Source organism: Sabethes cyaneus, chromosome 3 (assembly GCF_943734655.1).
Source record: "Sabethes cyaneus chromosome 3, idSabCyanKW18_F2, whole genome shotgun sequence".
In the NCBI taxonomy this organism is placed as follows: domain Eukaryota; kingdom Metazoa; phylum Arthropoda; class Insecta; order Diptera; family Culicidae; genus Sabethes; species Sabethes cyaneus.
In genome coordinates this window covers 21,302,961-21,329,831 of record NC_071355.1, presented here as the reverse complement: position 1 = coordinate 21,329,831, position 26,871 = coordinate 21,302,961, and the positions used below count along the sequence as shown (strand labels likewise).

The 26,871-nt window shown below is 40.6% G+C and overlaps 3 protein-coding genes across 5 annotated transcripts in view; all 3 read right to left on the bottom strand.

The window, feature by feature from the left end:
* Nucleotides 1-12,203, bottom strand: part of LOC128741740 (zinc finger MYM-type protein 3) — a 32,639-nt gene extending 20,436 nt beyond the window's left edge. Inside the window, exon 1 of one of the 3 annotated variants that reach the window (XM_053837739.1) lies at nucleotides 12,140-12,203. The gene's annotated coding sequence lies outside the window, so the exon portion shown is untranslated. Of the gene's footprint in view, nucleotides 1-4,721; nucleotides 4,828-5,199; nucleotides 5,354-12,139 lie in introns of those variants that run through there. The other 2 variants (XM_053837738.1, XM_053837740.1) reach the window with 2 other exon arrangements.
* Nucleotides 12,204-12,590: 387 nt separating this feature from the next.
* LOC128743445 (short coiled-coil protein homolog) lies at nucleotides 12,591-13,798 on the bottom strand. Its single transcript, XM_053840023.1, has 2 exons — nucleotides 13,702-13,798; nucleotides 12,591-13,555 (listed from the first exon to the last, which is right to left on the bottom strand). Exons 1-2 carry the CDS (start codon nucleotides 13,766-13,768, stop codon nucleotides 13,206-13,208), a joined length of 417 nt encoding a protein of 138 aa, XP_053695998.1. The 5' UTR covers nucleotides 13,769-13,798; the 3' UTR covers nucleotides 12,591-13,205.
* Nucleotides 13,799-16,808: 3,010 nt separating this feature from the next.
* On the bottom strand, nucleotides 16,809-17,486 carry LOC128739355 (uncharacterized). Its single transcript, XM_053834838.1, has one exon. The coding sequence runs from the start codon at nucleotides 17,484-17,486 to the stop codon at nucleotides 16,809-16,811; it is 678 nt and encodes a 225-aa protein (XP_053690813.1).
* Nucleotides 17,487-26,871: the final 9,385 nt, after the last annotated feature.

Here is a 26,871-nt window from a genome sequence, read left to right as displayed (position 1 = left end):
GGCGGCAGAGCCCGATTTTTCCAGAGTGGTGGAGCGACCAACGAGCTGGGAACGGGCTTCGTAGTGTTGGGCAAAATGCAGGATCGCGTAATGGATTGGAAAGCGATCAACGAGAGGATGTGCGTGTTGAGGATAAAAGGCCGTCTCTTCAACTACATCATCATAAACGTGCATTGCCCACACGAAGGTAGACCCGACGACGAGAAGGAAAGGTTCTATGCGCAGCTGGAGGTAACGTACGATAGCTGCTCATGAAAGGACATCAAGATCGTCATCGGGGATATGAACGCCCAAATCGGCAGGGAAGCAATGTATAGACCGGTGATCGGGCCCCATAGCCTGCACACCGACACGAACGATAACGGCCAGCGATGCATCAATTTTGCGGCTTCCCGAGGCTTGGTGATCAAAAGCACCTTCTTTCCTCACAAAGATATCCACAAGGCCACCTGGAAATCACCTGACCAACGAACCTCGAACCAAATCGATCATATTCTCATTGAGGACCGGTTTTTCTCGAACATCACCAACGTACGCTCCCTACGGAGTGCGGATATTGACTCGGACCACTACCTAGTAGCAGTACATGTGCGCTCAAAACTATCGACGGTTTATACCTTGCGACAAAGTCGCCCTCTTCGGCTAAACATTTGGCAACCAGACAAGCCGCGAACTGCCGAAAACTACGCGCGCGTGCTGGATGAAGCTCTGCCTTCTTCCGTGGAGCTAGATGCTTCGACCCTCGAAAACGGATGGAGTAGGATACGCTCGGCCGTCAACGAGGCCGCAGTCGCGGTGCTAGGTGTGGAAACCTCGAGTGCACGAAATGATTGGTTTGACGGGGAATGCCAAGAAGCGATAAAGAGGAAAAAAAGAGCTTGGGAAAACTATCTGAGCATATCCACGAGAGAGAATTTGGCCAAGTATCGACGAACGAGGAATGTGTTGACCACGATCCTGAGAAGGAAAAAGCGCCAGAAGGAGGACAGAGATCGTGAGGAGCTTGAACAACTATTCCGGGCTAATGATACCCGCAAGTTTTACGAGAAGGTGATCCAAACTCGCGAGGCCCACACACCAAATCCTGACAAGTGTAAGAACGAGGGAGGGGATCTAATCACAAACGAGCGCGAGGTGGTTGACAGGTGGAAGCAGTTCTTCGATGAACACCTCAACGGCGATATAGCAGCAGGAGACGCAATGGAAGTTAACCTCGTAATACCTACAAACGACAACAGTGTACCGGCTCCCGATCTCGAAGGGATCCGACGAGAAATCGGTCTGCTGAAGAATAACAGAGCCGCCGGGAAGGACCGACTCCCGGCAGAACTCTTCAAAAATGGCCGAGAACCGCTAGTAACGGCACTTCACTGGCTGATTTCAAGAATTTGGGAAGAAGAGAAACCACCGGAGAAGATGAAAGGCGTAGTCTGTCCCATCTACAAAAAGGGCGACCGGATAGATTGCTGTAATTACCGCGGCATCACGTTGGTCAACGCCGCCTGCCAGGTGCTCTCCCAGATTTTGTAGCGTCGTCTATCCCTAATAGCAGGAGAATTCGTAGGGCAGTATCAGGCGGGCTTTATGAGGGCCCGTGCTACTACGGATCAAATTTTTACTCTCCGACAAAACCTCCAGAAATGTCGAGAGTACAACGTGCCCACTCATCATATTTTCGTGGATTTAAGGGCAACATACGATACAGTTGAACGCGAACAGCTATGGCAGATAATGCACGAGTACGGTTTTCCGGACAAACTGACGCGGATAATCAAAGCTACTCTGGAACGAGTGATGTGCTACATGTACGTCAAGCCCTTTCGAATCGCGCAGAGGGTTACGGCATGGGGATGGACTGTCCTGTATGTTATTCAATATCGCCATTGAAGGTGTGATCCGGCGAGTGGGCATCGAAACGAGAGGAACGATCTTCAGCAAGGGTAACCAACTCCTAGCCTTTGCAGACGACCTCGACATTATTATTAGAAACCGTGGGACGGCGGAGGCAATCTAGGCCAGTCTAAAAACGGAGATTAGGATAGGGTTACAAATTAATGCGTCGAAAACCAAATATATGGTAAGAGGCTCACGAGAAAGTAACGTTTGCCTCCCACGGACAGTGACTATTGACGGCTATGAACTGGAAGTGGTTGATAAGTTTGTATATTTGGGATCTCTGGCCACCGCGGACAATAATACGAGTAAGAAGATCCAACGACGCATTGAAGCTGGAAATCGAGCCTACTTTTCCCTCCGCAAGACGTTTCGATCAAGGAACATACGCCGCCTCACAAAGCTGACGATGTTCAAAACGCTAATAAGACCGGTAGTCCTCTACGGACTTGAGATAGTAACTTTGCTTACGGAAGACATACGTGCACTTCCCGTTTTTGAACGAAAGGCGTTGCAGACTATTTTTGCCGGAGTACAAACGGAAAGCGGAGAGTGGCGGAGACGTATAAATTACGAGCTACAGGCACTGCTTGGAGAATTCCTATTGAACACCTGTTGAAAGTTGGGAGACTACGGTGGGCCGGCCACGTCGCAAGAATGCCGGACGACTGTGTAGTGAAATCCGTTCTCTTCAAGAACCCCACCGGCACCAGGAATAGAGAGGTGTGACGATCTTGATGTCCCGTGACGAGCAGCTGTCGTCGGGACAATGTAGTTGAAGAAACGACCTTTTACCTTCAACATACACATCCTTTTGTTGATCGCCTTCCAGTCCACTATTCGATCCTGTATTCTGCCCATCATTACGAAGCCCGCTCTGGTAAAATTGAACCGTACCGCCACGGATCCTTCACACCTTCGCAACTGATCTTCTGCAATGCCACGATGCGGATCTTTCGGGGTTCTAACTGAGCGAGCAGCACCCTGTCGCCGGCCACGAAATTGGGTGATCTGCAGTTGCAGGTATCAAACATCCATTTCATGTCCTTATTTCGTCGCCTTTGTCCATGCCGAATGTTCTCAATCGAATATTTTGATTTTTCGTAGTATTTTAGATTTAAGTATGCTGCCTTACAAGGGCTACGCTGCCGAGTCTCGTGACAACACGAGGCCTCCTTCCCCGTCGGTATACGACCCTAGTTTTTCCACTGAGGTTGTCGTCAGGAGGTAGTAGGAATAGGAGTTGCTGCATAAGAGGGTAAGGGCCACTATGGGGTCTATGTTGCGCATTATCCAGCCGTTCACCAACCGCTTTTGCCTTCTCATCATCTCCTACCTGAGCACATTGCTCACACTAACCTAGCATATATATGGCTTAACAAAGCGTTTTATTCGTCATGCGCAATTGCGGAAGAACGGACCCTTTTTCAATGTTTTAGCAATAATTTTCTGGAAACCGCTGTATTTTTGGTATTTTTACCCTTTTAGGAGTTCTAAAGAGGCACAATGCTACAGAGAATTGTACGATACACTGCTGTGGCATCTGTGACTTTTGTGAATTTTGTTTAATAAATCTGCTCAGAACATGTGTCTCGCTTAGGCTTTCTATTAGATCCCAAGGAACGCGCAAGCTGATTCTGTTCTGAGTTCACCGGCATTTCTGGTAATTAAGCCCAGTCTTCTTGAGCCAAGTGGAGCTTTTTGCTCGTTGTCAGGACCAAACCATACCACCCCAAATCTCATTCAATTTTTTTCAGCATGGAAAAATAAATTTTATCTAAATTGTTACGTAGCCGTTTTTAATGCAAAAACACCTGCTTTTTGAGATAGTAGTCGCAATTTCGGCAATTTTTTGAATTTTAATGCAGAGCTACGTTTTTGTTTTCTATATTGGGGTGCATTATAAAAATAGGAGAACTGAACATGTAACGAAAACTGGTTATGTTACGCACGCTTATAACTCAACCATTTTTCAATGGATTTTAAAGATATTTGCATCAATCGATCAGAAATTTCTCTAAGAATTGATCGATATAACCGAAATAATAGAAATTTGTAATATCACTATTGTAATAAGCTGTCAAGAATTAACGAATCAACCAATCACATGTAGGCATGATTTTGCTTCCCAGGCCTGTGACGGTAAGTTTATACATTAAGTGAATTTAACTATCTCGACATTCGAAAAAAGGGACAAGGCTTCCTCGTCCAAAAGATTTATTCCTAAAGAAAATTCCTTAAGCTAGTTGACAAATACCATTCGTCAACAAGTACGCAGTGGTTTGATTAGTGGAACTGAAAATTCTAGAAAAAAGCAGTTGATACAAATGATACTCAAAGTGATAAAAATGATCTTTCAAGTCATTTGTTAACACAATAGTAAATTATGCCACGTATCGTCGAATTGTATTTATATTCGTGGTTCTACGTCAACGCGTTCCGGTCCCTAACACAGACCCTCATGCTCTTTTACTGTATGCCGTAAGTTAGTCGGTTTTGCATATCAGGCGGCCCAAAATATCACTTGACCTTTATCAGCAAAGCTTATATAATGAATCTATTTTCCATTACTCACCGTTCTACCTTACTTCTCACCACGATTTTGTTACGCGTAGGGAAGAACATTAAAATGTCCAAAAAATATTTTCCTATTTTTAAAATCCGCCAAAATAATCGTTTTTTTTGGCAGCATTAAATTTTTATCTTATCGCGAAGAACAGCGATGATGTTTTATATTTGTAATTTTTTACCAAGATAGGAACCATAATCATGCGTTTACTGTAGACACAAGTCAGTGTAGAAAAACACTGACGCCGATTGTTGTGTACCTGGTTCAATCGTTCAAACTTTGGAGGCACCTCACGGTTATCAATGCCCGATCAAACAAATACACGAAAGCGGCCCACGACTGTACAATCCGCGCAAGAAACGGCGGCAAAGCCGTCTTCCGTACTCCGCGTGCATGCAACACAGAACACACTTTACTCAACCGCACCGCACGTAACCCACAAGCAGCAAGCGACGACGGCGAAGCCGAAGAAAAAGATAAAAAAAAGAATGCCTGCATCAAAGCTCACACCAAAACGAGACTCCCGCGTTTCCTGCAGACAGCCACCAGTAAAAGGCATTTTTCACCACCAAAAACCGCCGGAAATGCACCGGAATTATTTCACTCAGAATTCATTCTCGATTAGCTGTACTTTTCCGCCGTTCTCTTCCGGCGGAATCGATGTTTAATCCAAAAAAATGCATTTTTCACCGAGGCCGCCGCAAAACACAATGCACACTGCGGATCGGCATAATTACCTCCGAATTTTCGGCACTAACTCGCACACTTCAGCACCCGTTTTCACATTCCGGCGTTGCCCGGCGGTTCTCGCTACTGATTGAAACCGGTTCCGGACGGCGATCGAGGATTTTTTCCGCAATATTTTACTTTTTCACGTACCGCGAAGCACTAGCGCAACATTGTGTCAAAAACAAGCGCACACCATTTTGTTTTTCCTCGCGCGTCGCGCACCCTCGCTGTCATTTTCGACGTCGCATGCGACCAGCCACAGGGTGGTCGGGTAGCAAACACGGCCCGGTGGCTGAGCGTGTTTCGTATGCGAAGGGTGATGCAGAGCATGAGGAAAATTAGGCAAAATGAGCGAACTTAGAATTTTTTTAATGTGAGTTTGGGTTTGTGAAATCTTTTTTTTTTTTAAATTATAATAAAAAATATTTAGCAGTAGAAATCGAGAAAAATGACTTCCCGAAAAACTAAATTTTGTAGTAGAAACAATGCGCTTACAATGTTTTTACTGCAAGCATTGGAATTTACCTTGACGCTTTACTGTAGACGCGCGTTATCCCGATTTGTTTGTATGCATTCGTAAAAGTGCATTCGAAGCTTGTTATGTTACAATCTTTGTTGTGATTTCTGCCGAGCGGTTTGGAAACTGGTTTTGACGATACTTGGCGAGTATATGAAACCTTAACGAGTAACTGATTGCTGCAGACTGCAAAATTAACACTATCCGACGTGTTCACACCCAGCGAAACAAAAACTACCATGACTATGTTTACATTTTTAGGCAGCTGATTTTGCCAACTGCCCCATTACCTAAGTGATTTAGCGTCTACCTTGGAGTCTGCTGGTAAATACCTCAGATTTACCTAAAAATTTGTTAAAACTGCTCAAAACTCCCTTAAAGTGTAGACACTTCAATTTTAAGTAGAAATGCCTTATTCTCGGCGGCAAATTACCCACTTTTTAGTTTCAACTGCCCGTTTTTGGGTGGAAAACTACTTAGAATCTGAGTTTGTACCCTCTAAGGGCATTTTGAGTAATCTTATCCGAATTTAGGTAAATCCAGCTTATTTACAGGTACTTAAGAGTGTCGATTAAACCATACTGTAAAATGATTCTACCTGTAAATAGGTCGGAGTTAGCTAAAACTTGGTTGAAATTACTCAAAATGTCTGCAAAGTGTATAAACTCAAATTCCGAGTAAAAAGATCAGAAAACTTGTGTTCCAGACACAACCGCGTAGTTGGCGTAGAACTACTTTAGGCTGGTTTTTGCGAAGAAACCTTGATTAAGAAAAATTTTTTACACTATATTGATCTATGTGTAGCGTAAAACAATGTGAGAATAAACAAATAGCATAAGGGGGCATCCATAAAGTACGTCACGCTTATAGGGGGGAGGGGGGGTTGACCTAATCGTGACGATTTGTGACGTAGGGGGGAGGGGGGGTATGAAGTTATGTGACGTCACATGAAAAAAAATCAAATGGAAAATTTATTCGGTAAATTATAATTTAGCCTTCATTTTAAGATACAACTATTGAAGGTTTCTATAAAATTAACGTACTGATAGATTTTAAAACAAATAGTTAAATTTTTTGAATGAACACTTATTTGAACATATATGTGTGAACAGGACTCATTTATTCTATGTAGTATGAACTCTCCATTAAGGCTTTACAGAATATGCAGTACACCGCTGAAAAGCTGCTTGAGTACCGTCCTGCCTAGAAGATTTTTGCAACTGCAAATAGCAGTCGCACAAACTCCTGAAGGGTTACGGGATGCTACCAGAGACCCATGGCAATGTTTTCCCTTGATATTCGTGCTGAACTCAATCGATGAACAAAAACTCATACCGAAGTTCCATACCCTCACTCAAAAGCTCTCTGAAGGATAGAGTTTAAGCCACTTGCGGATTAAATTTCGCATCTAAGGTAGTGTTGAATGATTACACGATTGAAGAAATACACAAAATTACAAAGTCCCTCAGAAAAGTTCTTCCAAGGCGTGTTGCTGCAAGACGTCAGCTGGAAGTCCTGATTCTTTCAACTAGATCAGACGAATTTGAGTGGATGAATGTAAAGGGCGTAGATATGCGCTAAACATTAATCGACGGCACATCAGTGGCTTCTGAAGCATATCCGATTGCAGCAATTGAAGATCATCTTCAAAATCCGTGAATCGATGACTTATAAGCTCTAAAATTTTCCTTTTTTTTATTTGCTGAAATTCATTTGATAGCTTTAAATAAAAAGGTTGAAATGAATATTTAATTTTTTTGTAGCGAAGGGGGGGGGGGGGGGATTGCCGTGACGTGACGTACTTTCCCAGGGGGGGGGTCACGGATGTGTGACGAAATGTGACAAGGGGGGGAGGGGGGGTTGATTTCGGTCAAAATTTGCGTGACGTACTAAATGGATGTCGCCTAATATTATCTTACATAATAAATTGAATCGTATTTTTGGTGGGTGAGCTATTTTATGGTGACAAAAACGAAAGTGAAGCTTGTACAATAAATTTCCAAGCGATAATATCCAAGTTTAGATTGAAAGAGAAAGTTACAGCGATCGAAAGTCGAGCAGCGAATGACTGACGATAATGACTCTGCTTTACTTTTTTGTCATTTCAACAGGCTTTATGTAGCAAGTTGGCGGAACTATGCAACCGTCGCAAGTTTATTTTGCTTGTTTGTGTTGAAGCAGCAGCAGCAGTCACAAGCTTAGTGTATGTAATGGTCGTCCGTGCCTAAGAAGCAAGACTATTACACAAAAAATGCATTGAAAAATTTTAGCTTCAAAGTTTTCATTAATATTCACTATTTAACGATCGGAAAACAATCTTTTCAAGTATTCCATACAATTGCTGCATCTTTTATGAATAGAATGGTATGCGAATCATCAAAATTTGTTTTAAATTGGAAGAGCTATTAGCTCCAAAATCTTTCATTCTTTCGTGACGCTTACATGAATCTAAATTTTGGATTGAAACCCTGCCGTAAGACGTAGTTCTACGTCAAAAACTCAACCAACCAATTCAACTCAATCAAATAACATACTTTTAAGTTCTTGCTACAAATTTTTTAGTTGAAAAACTGCTCAAAATCTAAGTTTGTACACTTTAAGGGCATTTTGAGTAGTGTTAACCACGTTTTAGCTAAATTCAACCAATATATGGGTAAACTCATTTAATGCCGTTTTTGTTTTTGCTTAGGTCCAATCTAGGTTCGCTCTAGTTCCAATCGAACGGCTGTCAAAACGTGTTTTTTCACTCATGTTGAACTTCTCTGGGTTGCACTTTTTAGACAACGGGTTCGTACTGAGCTTTTTCACAGTTTGAACCTCGCAATAAGAAATACACTGACAACCCGAAAACGTTTGTTTAGCTCGCGAAAATGTGTTTATTCAGTGGTCAGTTAGAATAAACTCAGGTTAAAAAACAAAACCGTTATGAGAGTGTATGCTGTTTTAGTTGACTTGCAAAAAATACATACAAGTGTTATTGCAATAAAAGGTACACACTTAAACGATTCGGTAAAATTTACCGAAATCTAAACAGCTGAACGTTCGGTAAATTTTTTTATTGCACCAAACATTACTAATGATCTGTAAACGTCGATTGGCACCATCGAAATTTTTACCGAACGTTCAGCTGTTTAGAATTCGGTAAAATTTTACCGAATTCGGTGCTTTTTGTTAAGTGTGTATATTAACGTTTTATTATATCAAGCGAAGAAAAATTCTTAAACTGCGGTTATCTTATTGTTGTTTATATAAAATTTTTCCATCTGACAATGATGAAATGAATAAAATTGGTTAATATCTACGACTAATTACTAACGACCTAATTCTATTCATAAAGTTCCTAGTCGGTTCGTTAAACTCAAAGTATTCTTCAACTGCCGTGAAAGCGCGAATGCATGCTGAAATCGGTTCATTGTATCCAAACAACGTTCGATGGAAATTTGGTTGCAGTAGCGTCGTATTTCGAAGAGATCTGCTTGGTATACGAAAGTGCAAAATTGAGTAGTTCAGGGGCATCGATTTCACTATTAAGTAACTTGGCTATAAACAGTGCTTGCTGAATTTTCCGTCGTTGTTCCAGAGTATCAAGGTCCAAAAGCCGGCAATTATCAGGATACGGTGGCAAGTTATCAGGATCACGCCAAGGCAAGTTTCTCAGCGCCAGACGTATAAACCGTTTCTGAACTTGCCCAATCCTAAGGCACCATGTGAGTTGGTAAGGATGCCATACGACAGACGCATTTTCCAAAATTGGACGAACGAGTGCACAATACAATACGGGTCCGAAAAATCCTTCGCTACCTTGGCAAGAAACCCCAACTGTCACATAGCCTTGGATGATTGTTGAACAATGCAGATCGAATGACATTTTTGTATTTAGAATTCCTAAATCAGTTATTTTAGTAACTCTAGCCAAAGCAACACCGTAGATGTGGTAGTCGAATAATATTGGCTGGACCGTACGATGAAACGTGATCACTTGGTATTTTCCAACACTGCTAATCAGTTTGTGTGACACCAATTCGCAAATGATATTAGCGAGTTTTGTAGGCGCCAACAGTCCTCAAGCGTGCGCACTGTTACGTACAACTTTAAACCGTCTGCATAAACGAGCTGGAAACTATCGTCCAAAGTGAAAGTAGCGTCATTAAAGAATAAAATGAACAGCAGTGGCCCAAGATTGCTGCCTTGTGGAACTCCGGAGCTGTTCGAGAAAGGTTGCGATACGTAACCATCAACCTTGACCCTTAGTTCGCGTTCCGTAAGGTAGGATTCTAACTAAGCTGTCAGTTGCGTAGAAATACCAAGACGGAATACTTTGCATAGCAGTATTTTGTGGTCTATTTTATCGAATGCTGCCTTCAAGTCTGTATAAATTACATCCTTTTTCCTCCATGCTATATATTACCTTCGAGGCAAACTTCAATAAATTTGTAGATACAGACCGTTTTGGCATAAAACCGTGTGAATCATGGATATATAATTTTTTCCGGCATTGAGCAGTTGTTAATGCACTATAATTTCAAACAATTTTGAAACGGCTGAAAGACTCGTAATCCCTCGATAACTTTCGACGTTATGGCGGTCACCACGTTTGAAAACCGGTGTCATGAACGACTGCTTCCAGACACGAGGGAATCTGGCTTGTTGAAATGAGCGGTTAAATATATCGCACAAAGGCTGGGCTAAAAAATCTACACGACATATTCAAATTGCTGGTAGACCGTTAGGGCCATGAGCAAACGATCGTTTTAGTTGTTTGGCAGCTAATGAGACCATGTCGGGATTTACGGTGAATATTCCAGCATTGATTAAATCAACAGGAACATCGCGAATGGCTTCATCAATTTCGATCCTTGAGGCCGCATCTGATGCGAAAACAGATGCAAAATGCTCAGCAAACTGGCATGAGTCTATGGCAGATTCTGTAATTACGTCATTTTTATGGATATTCTTTGGGATTACAGTACTTTTCTGTTTTGAATTTACGAAACGTCAAAACCCTCGCGGATTGAATTTCAAATTTGTTTGCACATGTAATACATATGACTTGTATAAAGAGGCATTCAAAAGTCTGTGTGCATTACTAGCTTGCTTAAACCTCTGTTTAGTGCTTATCCTTCGCTGACGTCGCAGTCTTGATAGTTGAACCAAAACACCAATAGATAAGAGCATGACTCATTATTTAGCATTCGAAAATTTACCAAAACAATTGTTTTTAACCAAAACATGCTAACTGTTTAGTTATTTTGTCGAGCCACAGGCCAGCAAACCTAAACTTTAATTTTGAGTTTATATTGTGGTTATGCCCTGAGCGCGTAATCACCGCCAGAAAAATATTAAAATTTGAAATGGTCGAGTTCTGAACTCGAGGAAAAATAACTGTCAAATTTTAACTAAAAAGTTAAAAACTTTGTGAAATGGTTCACAGCCTAGGTAGGTTTTTAGAATTTAAAAAATTAACAAATTTTTCTCAAACTTCTTTCTAGGAAAATATCATAAATCTAGAATGCTTCATGGGCGAAGCTATTCCTGTTGTCTCATTGTTCCTGCTGTCTCACTGTTAACTACTCTCCGCTACTTCCACTAATCAAATTCAAAAAGGTTTTCATGTGATAATACAGCATCATACTAGAATATGCAAAAAAAAAATACTGACATACTCAATTGACGTAGAAAATACTATTATGATCCATGTGGTAGAATTTATTTTTCTATTTTTAAATTTTTCATCATATATAATTTTGTGGAAACGTTTTCCCAAATTTACCTTAAATTGCAGCGAAGACAAACTTGCATTACCAAAACTTGACGATGGTCGCAAAAATCTGTTTTTTTCTTCTTAATTTTCAATGTCTGTAGATATCGTTTTCGTCCACTAGTTCATTTATTTGGCCGGTACACAGAATTTCTTGAAATTCGAAGACCATTTTGTATAATTTTGAAAAATGTTCCTATTATGATTATGAATTATCATGAATAATAATAAAACAAATTATTTTAAGTATCGATTGAACCTATAAGATAATTTTTTTATGCTAGATCTCGTATAAATCTTTATACTTTTTTTTAATTAACAAAATCTGTTAACATTTATGTACAATGCAGACAAATAGCATGTGCCGAAAAAATTTATTATTTTAAATTTTTGCTACATTTATTTGTAGCAACAAGTTCAGTCACAGGGGCGCCCATGTAATGTTGTTTTTGAACAGAAAATTCAAGAAAACTACAAAGCCCGCATGGGCACTCAAGCAAAAGCTTCCACCCGCTGTCAATGAGCAAAATCTTTCTAGCCCGGCTCGTGAGCCGACGAAGCAGCAGCAAAGTTTGAGCCGAAAATGACGCCTTCTTTGAGGATGAATTTTTTCGCCGACACTTTTCACTATCGTGCTTCGGTACTGTGTTGAAATATCAACGGCATCGCTTACCTGGCCATTCAAGGTTCACTTTGCACGTAATTATGATCACTTTGCACAAAATTATTTATCCGATTTCGCACTTCTCACACCCGGTGACGTAGTTACGGACCGACTCTGCGGATGCAAATCTGCACTGACACGGCTGACCGCTCTAGCAAGCGCCGGTGTCGTTGATGTAATTGGGTGCGCGGCGTGCGCTCAGAAACTCAACCAGAAAGCTCTCTATGCATGCTTCCTATGTTCCTATAAGAAGAAAGAGCTTCGGATTTGTTTTTCAACCGAGGGGAACTTCAGGAGAAAACAAAATACGACAAAGAAAGAAGCAGCGGCATTTTTGATTTTGATCAAAAGCGAAGGATTTATTACATCTATTAATTAGAATGAGTATAAATGATGTATTCGATCACAATATTGCGTAAAACTTAAACAAATACATACATATAATAACTAAAATCGGAATATTAGACAAAAAACAAATGCACAATAATTATTTCATTATGGAAATAATTAAACCTATGAGTATAAAACATTTACGTAAGGTAGAAAAAAAATATTAGGAGGTTCAAGTAGCTATTTTGAACACGAGGCTCGATGCGCCGTAACGTAATATCTAAAGGACCAGAAAATGAATGGCTACATGTCATGTATCGTACAAAATCTAATAGTAGCTTGCAATCTACTAAAATCGCGCAAACTAAACATAGGTCTTCAGGCGACAAACAGTCGTGCTCTGATAATAGTTTGTTTTTTCACGTGCATAATTTATCATTTTCATAATAGTAATATATAGTTCCTTTGATTCATTATCTAACAGAATAAGCGACAATCCTGTTTCTGTTTTGCACATCGCGTTCGGACGAAGCCGTCCAACTATACAAAGCTATTTCAACCGATCCGTTGAATGTGAAAGCGTTTTAATATTTTGTTTATGTGTTGTGTTGTATGTCTCTAGCACCAGCGCGAAGAAAAATCTGCTTTTTGTGAAAACGAGTTCTACTGTCTTTGGTCTGCGGAAATCTCCTATGTTTTTGTTCTTCTCCCAATCTGGGTTCAACTGACAAACCGAAGAAGGAACTTACTTCTTTTTCGGGGCGGATGAAGTCTGCCCTTGATTGGTCGATTGGAATACCGACGAAGCGGACATCAGGTTCTCAATGTACTGTCCGAGAACCTGGTTTTCCGAGCGCAGCTTAAGATTTTCCTCCTTCACGCTGTCCACGCGTTGTGAGAGGTCGTCGAGAGTGTTCTGCAGTTCCAGCACCTGCGTTATAAGCCGAGCTCGTTCCTCCTGTTCATCTGCGTCCGGACCTTCCGCTTCTAGGAAGTGTCGAGGACTTGAATTTCCATTAGTGTACGAGCTTGCGATGGAATCCAATGAGCGCCCGTTCTGCATGTACTTTGAGCTTTCGTCGTCGTTGATAATCACTGCGTTAAAAAAAAGTAATGAATTGCTGGCGGTTTTCTTCTTAAACATTGGTTCAAGGTTATTTTCCTAATTTTCACCCGAACAAGAGAAGTGATTTTCTTATGGGCGGTAGAGAAACTCCCACCTCTCGATTTCCGTGACTCACCTTCCAGATCATCGTCCGCCAGCGGAATGTCCTCCGTGGACTTCAACGACATTGCCGATGTATCCATCGTTGTTAGAAGTGAGGCTTTCTTTAGTGATAGAAAACAGCACAGGTGCAACGCTCTGCTCGCAGATTTATCGAAAAATCGAAGTTTTCCGCAGTGATTTGCGTATGATGCAGAAAAAATGCAAGAAAGTAAGTGACGTTTAGGTGTGCCAAAAAAGGAAAACAAATGTTAGGGTTGGCAGTAAACAAGTTTTATAAAATTCGATGAGAATGTTTAGAATCGGTCATGAATTGGTTCGAATTTTGGATTTTGTTGTTTGTAAACTGAAATTTGTTTATAATAGGGCAAAAAACAACTAAAAATTTCGAAAGTTCAAAAGTTATAAAAGTCTTTTGCAAACGCTACCACTTACTTACTTACTTAATCAGCTCCAGGCCGTAGTTTCCTCTGCTGTTCGAAGAAGTCGTCTCCATTCCACTCGGTCCATGGCCGCAATTCGCCAGCCACGTAGTCTGTGTAGGGTCCGCAGGCCGCCTTCCACTTGATCGATCCATCTTGCTCGCTGCGCGCCCCACCGTCTTGGTTCAGTCGAATCATTATTAAGAACTTTTTTAACCGGGCTGTCGTCCGACATCCTAAGAATCAGATGCAATTCATGGTTCGTTCGCCTCCTCCACATTCCGTCTTCCATCTGCACTCCGCCGTAGATGGTACGCAACACCTTCCGTTCGAAAACACTAAGGGCGCGTTGATCCTCCACGAGCATTGTCCATGCCTGATGACCGTAAAGGACTACCGGTCTAATCAGCGTCTTGTAGATTGACGACTACGTGCGGTGACGAATTTTATTTGAACGCAGCGTCCTACGGAGTCCAAAGTAGGCACGATTTCCTGCCATAATGCGTCTTTGTATTTCTCTGCTGGTGTCGTTGCTTGCGGTAACCAGTGAGCCCACCCAGGTAACCAATAAGCATTTCCAATGCAATTTAAATGCAAGCCAATAAGCATTTAAGTTGCCTTAAATGCTACTTAAATGCTATTTTGGCAAAATATGCGGCTACTTTACTGCTAGCCCTCTAATAATGCTGACAATGCTTATTTGCAGCTAGTTACCGACAAGAAGAATTTAAATAGAATTGTGGATGCCAATTTACAACAGTTATGCAGTCAAAAGGCTGATAAACAGCAACCTGCAGTATAAAACGCCAGGGATGCTAATAAACAATTGATTTACTGCTTATATTAATGCTTATTGGTTACCTGGGCAGATACACGAACTCTTCTGCCACCTCGATTTCATCACCGTCTAAATGTATCCGGGGAGGGAGGTCAGCATTGATGTACGTTTCTGCCATCCTCTCAAAGGTACGTGTAATTATTGATGTCAACGTCATCAGCGAAACCAAGAAGCTGGACGGACTTCTTGAATACCGTGCCACTCGTGTCTGTCCCCGCTCTTCTTATCACACCCTACAAAGCGATGTTGAACAGCAAACATGAAAGCCCATAACCTTGCCGTAACCCTCTTCGAGATTCAAAGGTGTAACTTTTATATTAATCCCTGTTTATTGGACTTTCGGGTAACGGATAGAGAAGATGTAAAACAGGTCTAACTCAGTCAACGTCCTAAATGTAAGAGAACGTTTTATTTTATTTCACTGCTCAGCAAACCACCTTCGCAGCTCATGCACATTGTTTACTTATGTACCCAACTAGCGGGATTGGTCATAAGGCCTACTGAATATTATTTATATGTACATGCCAAAGTATATTATAAAATATGACGGTATACTACAATACCTCTCCTCTTAAGATTGAACATAATTCATAAACATTTTACATTTAACTAACTATACAATTTGTAATTCTATAATTCAATTTTGAAATTTCAGAAATCAAGGCTTTACACTTGAAACAAATATAATTGTTATCGAACTTCTTAGTATTTTTGAAAGATGTCAAACTATCGCTAAAACTCCTTCGATCACAACTTTGGGTATTTTAAGATGCACAGTACTTCTGGCTGGCCGCGACATCTCCCAGACTGGAGAAAATCCACGGAAAATCCGCACACCGTCTTTTCATCCCTTGACCATGCTTCTTTGGTGGTTTATCTGAAGCGCCACATTACGCTTACATTCAGATTCTGGCACGAGTCCAATCTGCCCCTATGGGCCGAGACCAAGACTGATTCTGTCGATATCTGAAATGCATATCAAAAAGTTTCATTAAATTTGATGTCTAACTTTTTGCGTATTATTGTTTTTAATGGAACTATTTTGCTTTAATTGGTACTTCGTATTTCTATTTTTTTAATATCAGGGCGATTTCACGAAGTACCAAACCGATTTGATTTCATATAAAAACATATTAAAGAAACAGAAACCTTCTCTCCATCCTTTACAAAACACATCAAGGCAATACCTTCCCATCAAAAATGAAACGATATTAACTGTTTAGCACAATGAGCTCCACTTGAGCCTGCTTGTCATTGACTTGAACTCTTACCCATATACTTTTTAATATTTTAGGTATACAGCAAAGTTTCGTTAATTGGTGGTTCGTTAATTGGGCGGTTCGTTAATTGGGTGTTCGCTAATTGGGCTATATGACAACTTGAATGTCAAAATTGTATGGAATTTTCGAGTTTAGAAATTTCTAACAACTGTCAGTCGGCCCAATTAGCGAATCAGCTGGAGTGCAATCGTGGCCCAATAGAGGTTTTCCGTCAAATCATACCCCTGCTTTTCTTATTTTTCCCTGAAAGTACGTTAAATATGATGCTGAATGGTGCAAAACAAATTTTTTTTTAATACCTCTAGAATTTACTATGACTTTTGAAACGATGAAAATTGCAAGAATGTTGAATTTTTTTTCACCAAATCACGAATGTTGAATATAAAAAAGATGCGTTTTGGCAGCACTGGCGACAAAATTTTTGCAGCTTTTCTGGCAACATTGTACAAATGTGACAGGGTGATAGCCAATCAAAAGCTGGCTCCAAATTGGCTTCGAAAGTCATGTGCATTGTCCGTTGAATTATCAAACGTAAATAAAAACCTAAATTTTCGTGTTTTAAAATTTCAGTTTTTTAAGAAGGTTAGAGCAATTTTTGGACGAAAACGCGAAAAATCAAAACACATTTATGTTTTCTCAGCTCATTTTCGACCTGTTTAAATACGCGATCGGCCATCACCATTGTATGCGGAGTTAATCTTTCGAGAAATCCGCTCACCCTTACTAATTCTACATCCGAAATCCTTCCTCCAGCGCCTTTTGATACAAAGTTAATTGTACCGTCTGGCAAACAACCTATTAAATATTTAATGGTGTTACATTTTTTATACATTGAATATGTCAATGTTTGATGAACGGCTTGTGACGGTTTTTGAATCTGGATTTCGAGGCAGTCAATAATCGTGTTTACTGCTGCGTATCGGTGTTTAAAGCTTCTTGGTAGGTTGTACTGAATTTCTTCTAGTTCTGGCCAAATAATGAATTCTTCACTGAGTATATTTAGGTTTTCCGAAATAATTCGACTAACTGGTGTGATACTTATAGAAAAGCAATCAGCCAACTGCCAATATGGCTCGTCACGTCTCACTTTCCTCAATATCAGAAAGAGGTCGCGTTCTGAAAGTTCCGTAGCATCCGATAAAATTTTCAATAAATGAACTGATTCTACATTAATTCCCATATATCTTTTCGGATTGTTCCTCATTGTTTCCATAGTAAATTCCAACTGAGTTTTTCTTTGTATGCTATTTGCGTTATACATGTGCAGAGATTTCGCTGATCCAGTAAAACGTGTAGATGTTGACGAGCGACTAGGAACATAGAGGCTATCTGGTTTGCAAGAGCCAAAAATGAAACTTTCCGATACCGAGACATCAACGTTTGAACCTGTAAACCCATAAAATATGTTAAAGTTAAACGAAATATATTTTTATATTTATATCCTATTACTTCCTTGTCCAATAGAATTATCAGTTTCGTAATTTTGTTCTTTAATTATATTGATTTGGTCGGCCACATGTAGAGGATCAGCAATCTCATATTCACAGGGCAATGCTATAAAAAATAACTTTTGATTATATGTTTCTTAAATATCAATTGAAATATGTATACCATGTAGCGATGATTTTGAACTTCCTTCAGCCGGTAGCCGGTTTAAATCGAGGGTTTTGGTGTCTGCAACAATTGATGGAGCTGCATGACTCAGTTGTGGTAAAGAAAGTTTTGTTGAATGAAGAGGTAAGTTTTTGTGAGGTAACACGTCCTTTTTCCATTTCAGATATCGTCGGAAGCCTTCGTGTTTTTTCTCGATGTCATTGTAATCGACGCAATCGTCTTCTAGCTAGGGAATGTAAACCATTATTAATTGATTGTTGATCGTGTATGACAACGTATGATATACTTTATACTTATATTAAAATGCTTTTGACAGCAATACATTTGCTTGATTATTTTATTTGGTTGCATAAGTACTACCCACAATTCTCGCTTTCGAGTATCTAAAGGAACCGAAACAAATCTAAGCTCGAAATTATTGCTGGTCGATTTACAACCCAATACGCAGCACTTTTTCACTCGCTTTGTCGCCATGGTTATTGTGTAAATAAATAAACTACTGATGCAGTTGATTCAAGAACCGTCAGCTGGCTTCTTCCTACTTTTTCTCGTCGAAAGAAAGAAGCGACTGTCAAACAATGTTTACATATGAAACGAAGAACAAACTATGCTGTGGATTTTGGCACATATATATTGGCGGCCGAGTAAAAAGGGCAGAACGATTGGAAAGTTAATGATCACATTCGATTTCTTTACTAATGTTTCTTGCTACAAGAGTAAAGAGTAGCACAAGATTCCGTAGAATGGTTTCCAGGTGGTGAAAATAGAAGAGGATGCTGGTGTAAAATGCGGGTAGTATGTTCGGGGAGCAATGGGTTAAAATATGCATATTTTTATTTTTTTAATTTTTACAATAGTTAGGGGCTCTATAAAAAAAAGTTTTATATAGGGATCATTTCCAGGAGTCAAAACCTAACATTTAAAGCAATAAAAAATTTTGACGGAAAACCTCTATTAACGAATTCAGGCTGTATATATTTTAGGCATACCATAACAACTCATTAAAATATATTATCATTTATCTTCTGCAATATTGTTGCAGGAAAACGCTCAAAACACTCCCCATAATTGGTAAAAGACGTGCTAATGACGTTAGAGCCCATGCTTCCCATTAGCGTCATGTCTGCACCTGATCAAACCCGCTAAAAAAAATAGTCAAGCAAAAAAACAATACAGTAAACTTACATACCTTATGCCACTAACCTAATGCCAATTGACAAGCAGCCGCTAAAAGCGCAAAGCTGATTAATCGCGGATAATCCAAAATCCTAAGCATCCAAAATATTTTCTCATTTCTCCTGCCACGAAAATTTTTCAAAAAAACTGTATTCCGGGTGGCGTTCCGTATGGCTCAAATATCTTCTACTGCTGTTCCTTCAATGGCATGCTAATATTTAGCCGATGCTTTTAAGCGTCGCTTGCGACCGGCGATAAAATCGTAGAACTACTCTGCACCAGCTTAAACGATGAAAACTGCCCGGAAAAAACTTCCCAAAAGCTTCCACTGCTATTGCGAATTAAATGACACTATTATCCGTACACTTCTGTACAGCAAAACTTTGCACAAAACCGAATAATACACATCGCCACTTTATCCTTCTTGAATGCCGATAGATAAACAGTGTAAACAGCCGCCAAAAGCGTAACGCTGAATTTACCGGTATATACGTCCAACCAAAGCTAGCGGTCATAATCGATACAATCAATTTCATATCTGCTGCCAACAATCTGCTTTTCCAAAAAAAATCCAGCAAAAAATCCGATAGTGACGTTTCGTTTGGTCCAGATTTCTCCTACTGCTTCTCCTTTAGCATGCTATTATTTAGCCGATGCTATTAAATAAGCGTCGCTAGCGACCGGCTGGTTGACAAAAGAAAACAAAAACAACAATTAGTACAATGCTTAAATTGTATGACTAAGTACTTTCAATTAGGCTTTCTCTTTGAACAATAACATTCCACTTTCTAATAAAACTCCCTTTGTTCTATTCACTTACCAGTTGAAATTGAAAAACTAATCTGCAGTAAACGTTGAACGAAATTGTCCGAAAAAACCTTTCCCGAAAGCTGCTGATGCTACGTCAGAAATTCCATAGAAAAAAATCAGAGGGGTTGTGTACAAGACACGACCGCATATATAGGTGACGCAGGACTACGTAAATCTCTTTGCAGTGATAGTAGCATGTACAGTCAACCAAAAAAGTATTCGGACAGCAGCGCATAAATTTTTCTTTTAGTAATTTTTGCGCAGTATTTTTTGGCTGCATTTTTAGGCAATTCAAATTATATGTACTCTATCTTCAAAACGGAAAGCTTTTCCCCGAATTTTTGTTGTGAATCTAAATATGCTTTAGTTAAACATTGTTTTAAAAAATATGTGTTACCATTCTTTGCAAAAATACTGCGCAAAATTACTAAAAGAAAAATTTATGCGCTGCTGTCCGAATACTTTTTTGGTTGACTGTATTCATGCTTGTAATCATTCGATTCTTCATGTATACATGCTATATGCAACATATATACATGCTACATGTGTTGTATGTAACATTTATCAAAGTAGTAACATTGCATACGTTCAATTCCCAAAAGATTGTGCATTTGAAAACAATTTAACAAAACCAAGAACACAAACTATTACTTTCCTGCTACCTTATTGAAATTAAAGATTGTTTTTATTATCCATGGTTTTCCACGTTGAAAGGATTTTACCAATTCAATCCTATTTTATCAACAGCAGTACAGCACATCTTTTCACTACACTTCTAATGAAACGGCAAGCATGCGTATTCATACAGAGCCGTATTATAACCGAACACTACATCTGTAGCACATTTTTGCAACACAGATATCAAATTCGCCGAGGTTTAATCGCCACGCAGTAAAGAATTTGCGATCTGTTGGGAAAACGAGCTTGTGTCATTTTTTCTGGCACACTTCCCTAACACAGACATCAGATTGGACTAGGTTTAATCGCGTTCGTAAGAAATCTGTTGGCACGAGGGGGCTTTGTCACTCTCTCTGGCGTACTTCCCAAACAAGGACATCAAAATGGTCTAGGTTGAACCGCGGTGTTAAGAAATCTTGTTGAAATGAGGAAACTTTTTTACTTGTTTTGGCTTACTTCCCAAGCACAGATATCAAATTGGTATAGGTTTAGATCATCGAGAAGAATCTTCCAACCAATCACGAAGCGAGAATTGTGGTAAAACATAAGTTCATTATTTTCAATTTTTCAATAGTTCAGCATCAAGAATCCATACTTTTCTTCATTTGGGTCAATTCTTAGAAGATTTTCCGATCGATTGGTGTGAGAATATTGAAAATCGATCGGAAAACCGCTGAGCTATTAGCGCTCAAAACCTTTCATTTTTCGTGACGCTCGCATTTTTTGATTTTTTGGAATGACACCCTATCTCAAAACTTGCCGTAAGACGTAGTCCTACGTCAAAAACTGTTGCCTATAATTCCACAGGAAAAAATTTGCCGGTACACCTCTGTGTAGCAATAAACTCCTCACTGCAATCACTTTTATTCACACGCGAAACCGAATCATCCTCGTCGCCACTGTAACTTTTATATTAATCCCTGTTTATTGGACTTTCGGGTAACGGATAGAGAAGATGTAAAACAGGTCTAACTCAGTCAACGTCCTAAATGTAAGAGAACGTTTTATTTTATTTCACTGCTCAGCAAACCACCTTCGCAGCTCATGCACATTGTTTACTTATGTACCCAACTAGCGGGATTGGTCATAAGGCCTACTGAATATTATTTATATGTACATGCCAAAGTATATTATAAAATATGACGGTATACTACAAAAGGGACTCGAGACTGCCCCTGATACTCGAAAAACACACATTACTCGATCCATCGTCGCCTTGACCAATCGCGTTAGTTCATCCGGAAATCCGTATAGTAGTGCATAACCTGCCGTAGCTGATCGCGATCGATCGTGTTCGTGTCACACGCCGATTTGAAGTCGATGAATAAACGATGCGTAGGTACGTTGTATTCGCGACATTTCTGCAACACTTGCCTAAGCGCGAAAATCTGGTCCGTGGTGGCTCGGGCATCCATGAATCCCGCTTGATATAACCCCACGAACTCCTTTGCAAATGGTGATAATCGACGTCATAAAAGTTGGGGGAGTACCTTGTAGTGGCGTTCAACAGTGTGATTGCGCGGTAATTACAACAATCCAACTTGTCGCCCTTTTTGTACATCGGACACACGATGCCTTCCGTCCACTCCTTCGGTAGTAGCTCCTCCTCCCAAATCTTGACAACGACACAGTGCAGCGCTCTAGCCAGTGCGTCACCACCGTATTTCAGCAGCTAGCCGGGTAGCTGATCAGCCCCAGCCGTTTTATTGTTCTTCAGCCGACCAATCTCTTCTGCTACCTCTTGGAGGTCGGGAGCTGGTATTCTGTCGTCTTCAGCAATGTGCTCCAAGCTCTATTGCCATATCGTCACCTTGATGTTCAGCTACATCGCTGTTAAGGTCCTTGTCATAATACTGCTTTCACCTCTCGATCACCTCACGTTCGTTCGTGAGAAGATTACCGTCTGAGTCCTGACACATATCCGCCTTTGCGCGAACGGTTTAACTTCTCGTAGAACTTCCGTTTATCGTTAGCACGGTACAGTTCTTCAATCGCCTCTCGATCTTGTTCTTCCTGTTGGCGCTTTTTTCTTTGGAAGACCGAATTTTGCCTGTTTCGTGCTTGTTTATGTCGCTCCACATTCACCCTCGTATGGTGTTGCAGCATTCTCGCACATGCTGCATTCTTCTCCTGCATTAATTGCTCGCATTCGCCGTCGAATCAATCGTTTTTTCGGTTTGAATTCGTTGTACCTACGGATACATTATATTATTGTGCCGCTAGAGCAGTACTACCGATGGCGGTCTTAATGCCTTTCCAACCATCTTCAAGTGTTGCTGCGCCAAGTTGCTCTTCCGTTGGTAGCGCCGCTTCCAGCTGCCGCGCGTATTCCTGGGCAGCTCCGGTGTCTCGTAGCTGCTCGATATTGGGTTGCGGCGTACGACTTCGACGCGTGTTGTACACCGTTGAGAGTTTTGAGCGCATGCAGACTGCAACAAGGAAATGGTCCGAACGTAAGTCCGTATCTATATTCGCACTGCGGTAGGAGCGAACGTTTATAACATTAGAGAAGAATTTACCGGCGATTAGAATATGGTCAATTTGGTTTTCTGTTCGTTGGTCTGGTGATCTTCAGGTGGCCTTGTGGATATCTTTACGGGGGAAGAAGGTACTTCGGACTACCATACCGCGGGAAGCTGCAAAATTTACGCATTGTTGGCCGTTGTCGTTCGTTGCGGCATGCAGGCTGTTTGGCCCGATTACCCGTCTGTATATAGCTTCCCGTCATACCTGCGCGTTCATGTCACTGATGACGATTTTCACGTCCCGTCGCGGACAGTCATTATACACCTGCCTAATACATATATTAATATATTGATAATATCCCGCATTTTACACCTTACTGGACACCGCAGTCTAATAGTGCGGCTGGCACAAAAAGTGCGACAACCCAAGTAACAATTTCAGTCTGATCAAACGCTTTTATAGCTGATTTTATTCAATCTGTGGCTGATCTATGGTTTAGGTTTAGAAATAAAAACCTTTTTTCAGCTCTTAAGCATCTAAATCTGATGATTTTATCAAGCTTCAGGCTAATTGATGGCTTTCGAAGCTGCAACGAAGCTTAATAGAAACTGTTTTGCGCATTTAAATAGGCAATTTGCGCAATGCTGTCAACTAGGCTGTCAATTCTATTTTTAGAACGAGAAATAGTTTTGCAATCTGCTTTGCCAGTCGCTCAATCAACGCTTCATCAACGTTTATGCAGCCAAAAAAAATCTATTTTTAAATTTAAAAAAATGGAACGCGGCCTTTTTTTGCTGTAACATGTTTCGAACGCGACATTTTTAATTTCGAATAACTTTAAATCATATATAATTAAGGAGCGAGCTAATTAAAAATGCATGTCTTTTTCCGGGAATTGAACCCGCCATCTTTTGATCCATAAGCACTCACCGTATGATCTGCCCCATTTGCATCTGCAGAACAGACAGTGAGAATATCTTTACACCTGAAGCCTAGCCCGCCTAGCGTGAAGCAGTCGATAATGTCGATAACCGCCAAGCTTTTGCTGTCAGCCGAATTGCGAAATTCTACGCTCTGACAGTATGTGTGCTGTGAGCCGAAAGAAAACTTGGAAGAAGTTTGTAAAGCCACTTTAACACCCTTAAGCAACCTTACAGTAGTTTGAAAGCTGTGACCCTAATGAAAACTTCCACTCTACACTTTAACACCTTTAAGCAGCCGTAAAACGGTTTGATGTTTATGGCTGTTGAAGCAGATTTTTTAGTAGAAAATTCGCTATTAAGCATTTTTATCAATTTTTGGGAGAGAACTGGTTTGAAAAATTTAAGGTAGCTTAAACATCGCTTATTTAAACACCATTTAAGTGCTTACTTTATGCAGCTTTGATCGCCTTAAACCAACCCGTAAACAGCCATTGCTCTTGCAATTCAGCTACCGTTGTTACTTGGGAATGCGAATGCTGTGAGTATGAAAGAGAAAGACTGACAACTACAATGTTGGAGTTTTTTTTGTCATTTACATACATTGGCATTAGAAAAAATAATCTGGATTAATCCAGGTACAGCTGCAAAAGCACAATACAGCCTGAATTCGTTAATTGGGCCACGACTGCACTCCAGCTGATTCGCTAATTGGGCCGACTGACAGTTGTTAGAAATTTCTAAACTCGAAAATTCCACACGCTCAACCTCGGCTACTCAAAATTGAGTAAAGAACTACTCAGTTTCGGAAAAACCGTGGGTACGCAAAAATGAGTAAAGGTGCTGTCACTCAAAAATGAGTAGCCATGCATTTTCTCCAAAATGAGTAGTTTTTGCTCAGTTTTATTTACTTGGATAAATGGGTGGAAACTACTCATTTTTGAGTAACCGGGCATTTTGTCAAAACAGAGTAGTTTCTACTCAGTTTAATTAACTAGATTAATGAGTGGAAACTACTCATTTTATTGAGAGGGATGGTTAGAAACTACTCATTTCGAATATGATTTTATGATTGTGAATTTTATGATGTATTCTTCTGAATATTTATTTGTAATTAATAAAAAAAAAACAATTGTAACGACGTATAATGATACGAAACCCTTATCAGACCGATATTTTTTATGGACTTGAAACTGTGACGCTGCTTACGAAGGGCCTAAGCGCCCTTGCCGTGCTCGAGCGAAATGTGCTGCGGACAATATTCGGCGAAGCACAAACTGAAAGCGAGTGGGGGAGGCGTATGAATCATGATGTGCTACAGACACTGCTTGAAGAGGTTCCCATCGTACATCTCGCGAAAGTCGGTAGGCTGCGGTGGGCAGGACACGTCGTAAAGATGCCGGACGACAGTGCGACAAAAACAGTTCTCTTCAACAACCCCACCGGCATCGGGAAACAGGAAGGCTCGAGGTGCGAGATGGTTCGACCAGGTCGAACGTGATTTGCGATTTTTGAGACGTCTGGCAAATTGGTGACGAGTGGCCCAGGATCGAGTTGAATGGAGGCGACTGCTTGAAACAGCACGAGCCACCCTGGCTCTATGCTGCTGACAACGATGACGACGATGACTGGTGTTGTTACAACAAAATGTGACGATTTCACAAGGGTAAACTGTATTTGATGCAATTCTGCTGTATAAATTTGATCAAATTCGCCTCGATGATAAATACTATAATTATTGCAGCTTACTTCATCCAGTGCTAAATTTTTGAAGAGGGTATCTTTCAACTTGGGAAACGATCATTTTTGAACGATCATTTTTGCGAGCTTCCGTTGCTCCTCGGATGTTGAGTATCTATAAAAACATAAAATAAATGAACAAATAAATGATATAACATGTTAAATTTACTCTAATATTATTCTTTTCCATTCCGAAAATTCGAACTATATTGCTGATTGCAAGAAAAATTGTCCGAAGTGCACAATCCCTCATAAACGTTATATTGTACATTAAATCGTTTCGGTATCTTCGGCGCACTTTTGACGTAGGACTGCGTCTTACGGCAAGGTTTGGGATAGGGTGTCATTTCAAAAAATCTTTCTCGAAAAGTGGTACGGTTTTGAACGCTAATAGTTCAGCGGTTTCCCGATCGATTTCCAATATTCTTACACCAATCGATCGGAAAATCTTCTAAGAATTGACCCAAATGAGGAAAAGTGTGGATTCTTGATGTTGAACTATTGAAAAATTGAAAATAATGAACCTATGTTTAACCAGAATTCTCGCTTCGTGATTACTTACTTATTTAGGTGGCTTGTCGTCCTAAGACAAACCCTATTGAACAAAGTTTCTCCATGTAACTCGGTTGAGGGCTATCGCTCTCCCATTCCTCGGACACCGAGTACTCTCCGCCAGATCTCGCTCCACCTGGTCTAACCATCTTCCTCGCTGCACTCCTGGTCGTCTTGTTCCTACCGGATTTGAGGCGAGCACCATCCTTGCAGGGTAGTTGTCCGGCATTCTTGCAACATGCCCTGCCCGTCGTATCCGTCCAGCTTTAGTCGGTTCATAACACCTTGTAGCGCTATGTTGAACAGCAGGCATGAAAGACCATCACCTTGACGAAGCCCTCTGTGTGATTCGAATGAACTTGACAATCCACCCGAAATCCGAACACAGCACTGTGTACCATCAATCGTAGATTTAATCAGTTTGATGAGCTTCCTGGGGAAGCTGTTCTCGTCCATGATTTTCCATAGCTCTTTTCGGTCGATGGTATCATATGCGGCTTTGAAGTCAACGAACAGATGGTGCGTGGGAACTCGGTATTCACGGCCCTTTTGGAGGATTTGCCGCAGTGTAAATATTTGATCCGTTGCAGACCGACCTTCGACGAAGCCGGCTTATCAGTTCCCACAAATCTGTTCGCAATTGGTGATAGTCGGCGGAAAATGATTCAGGACAGCACTTTATAGGCGGCA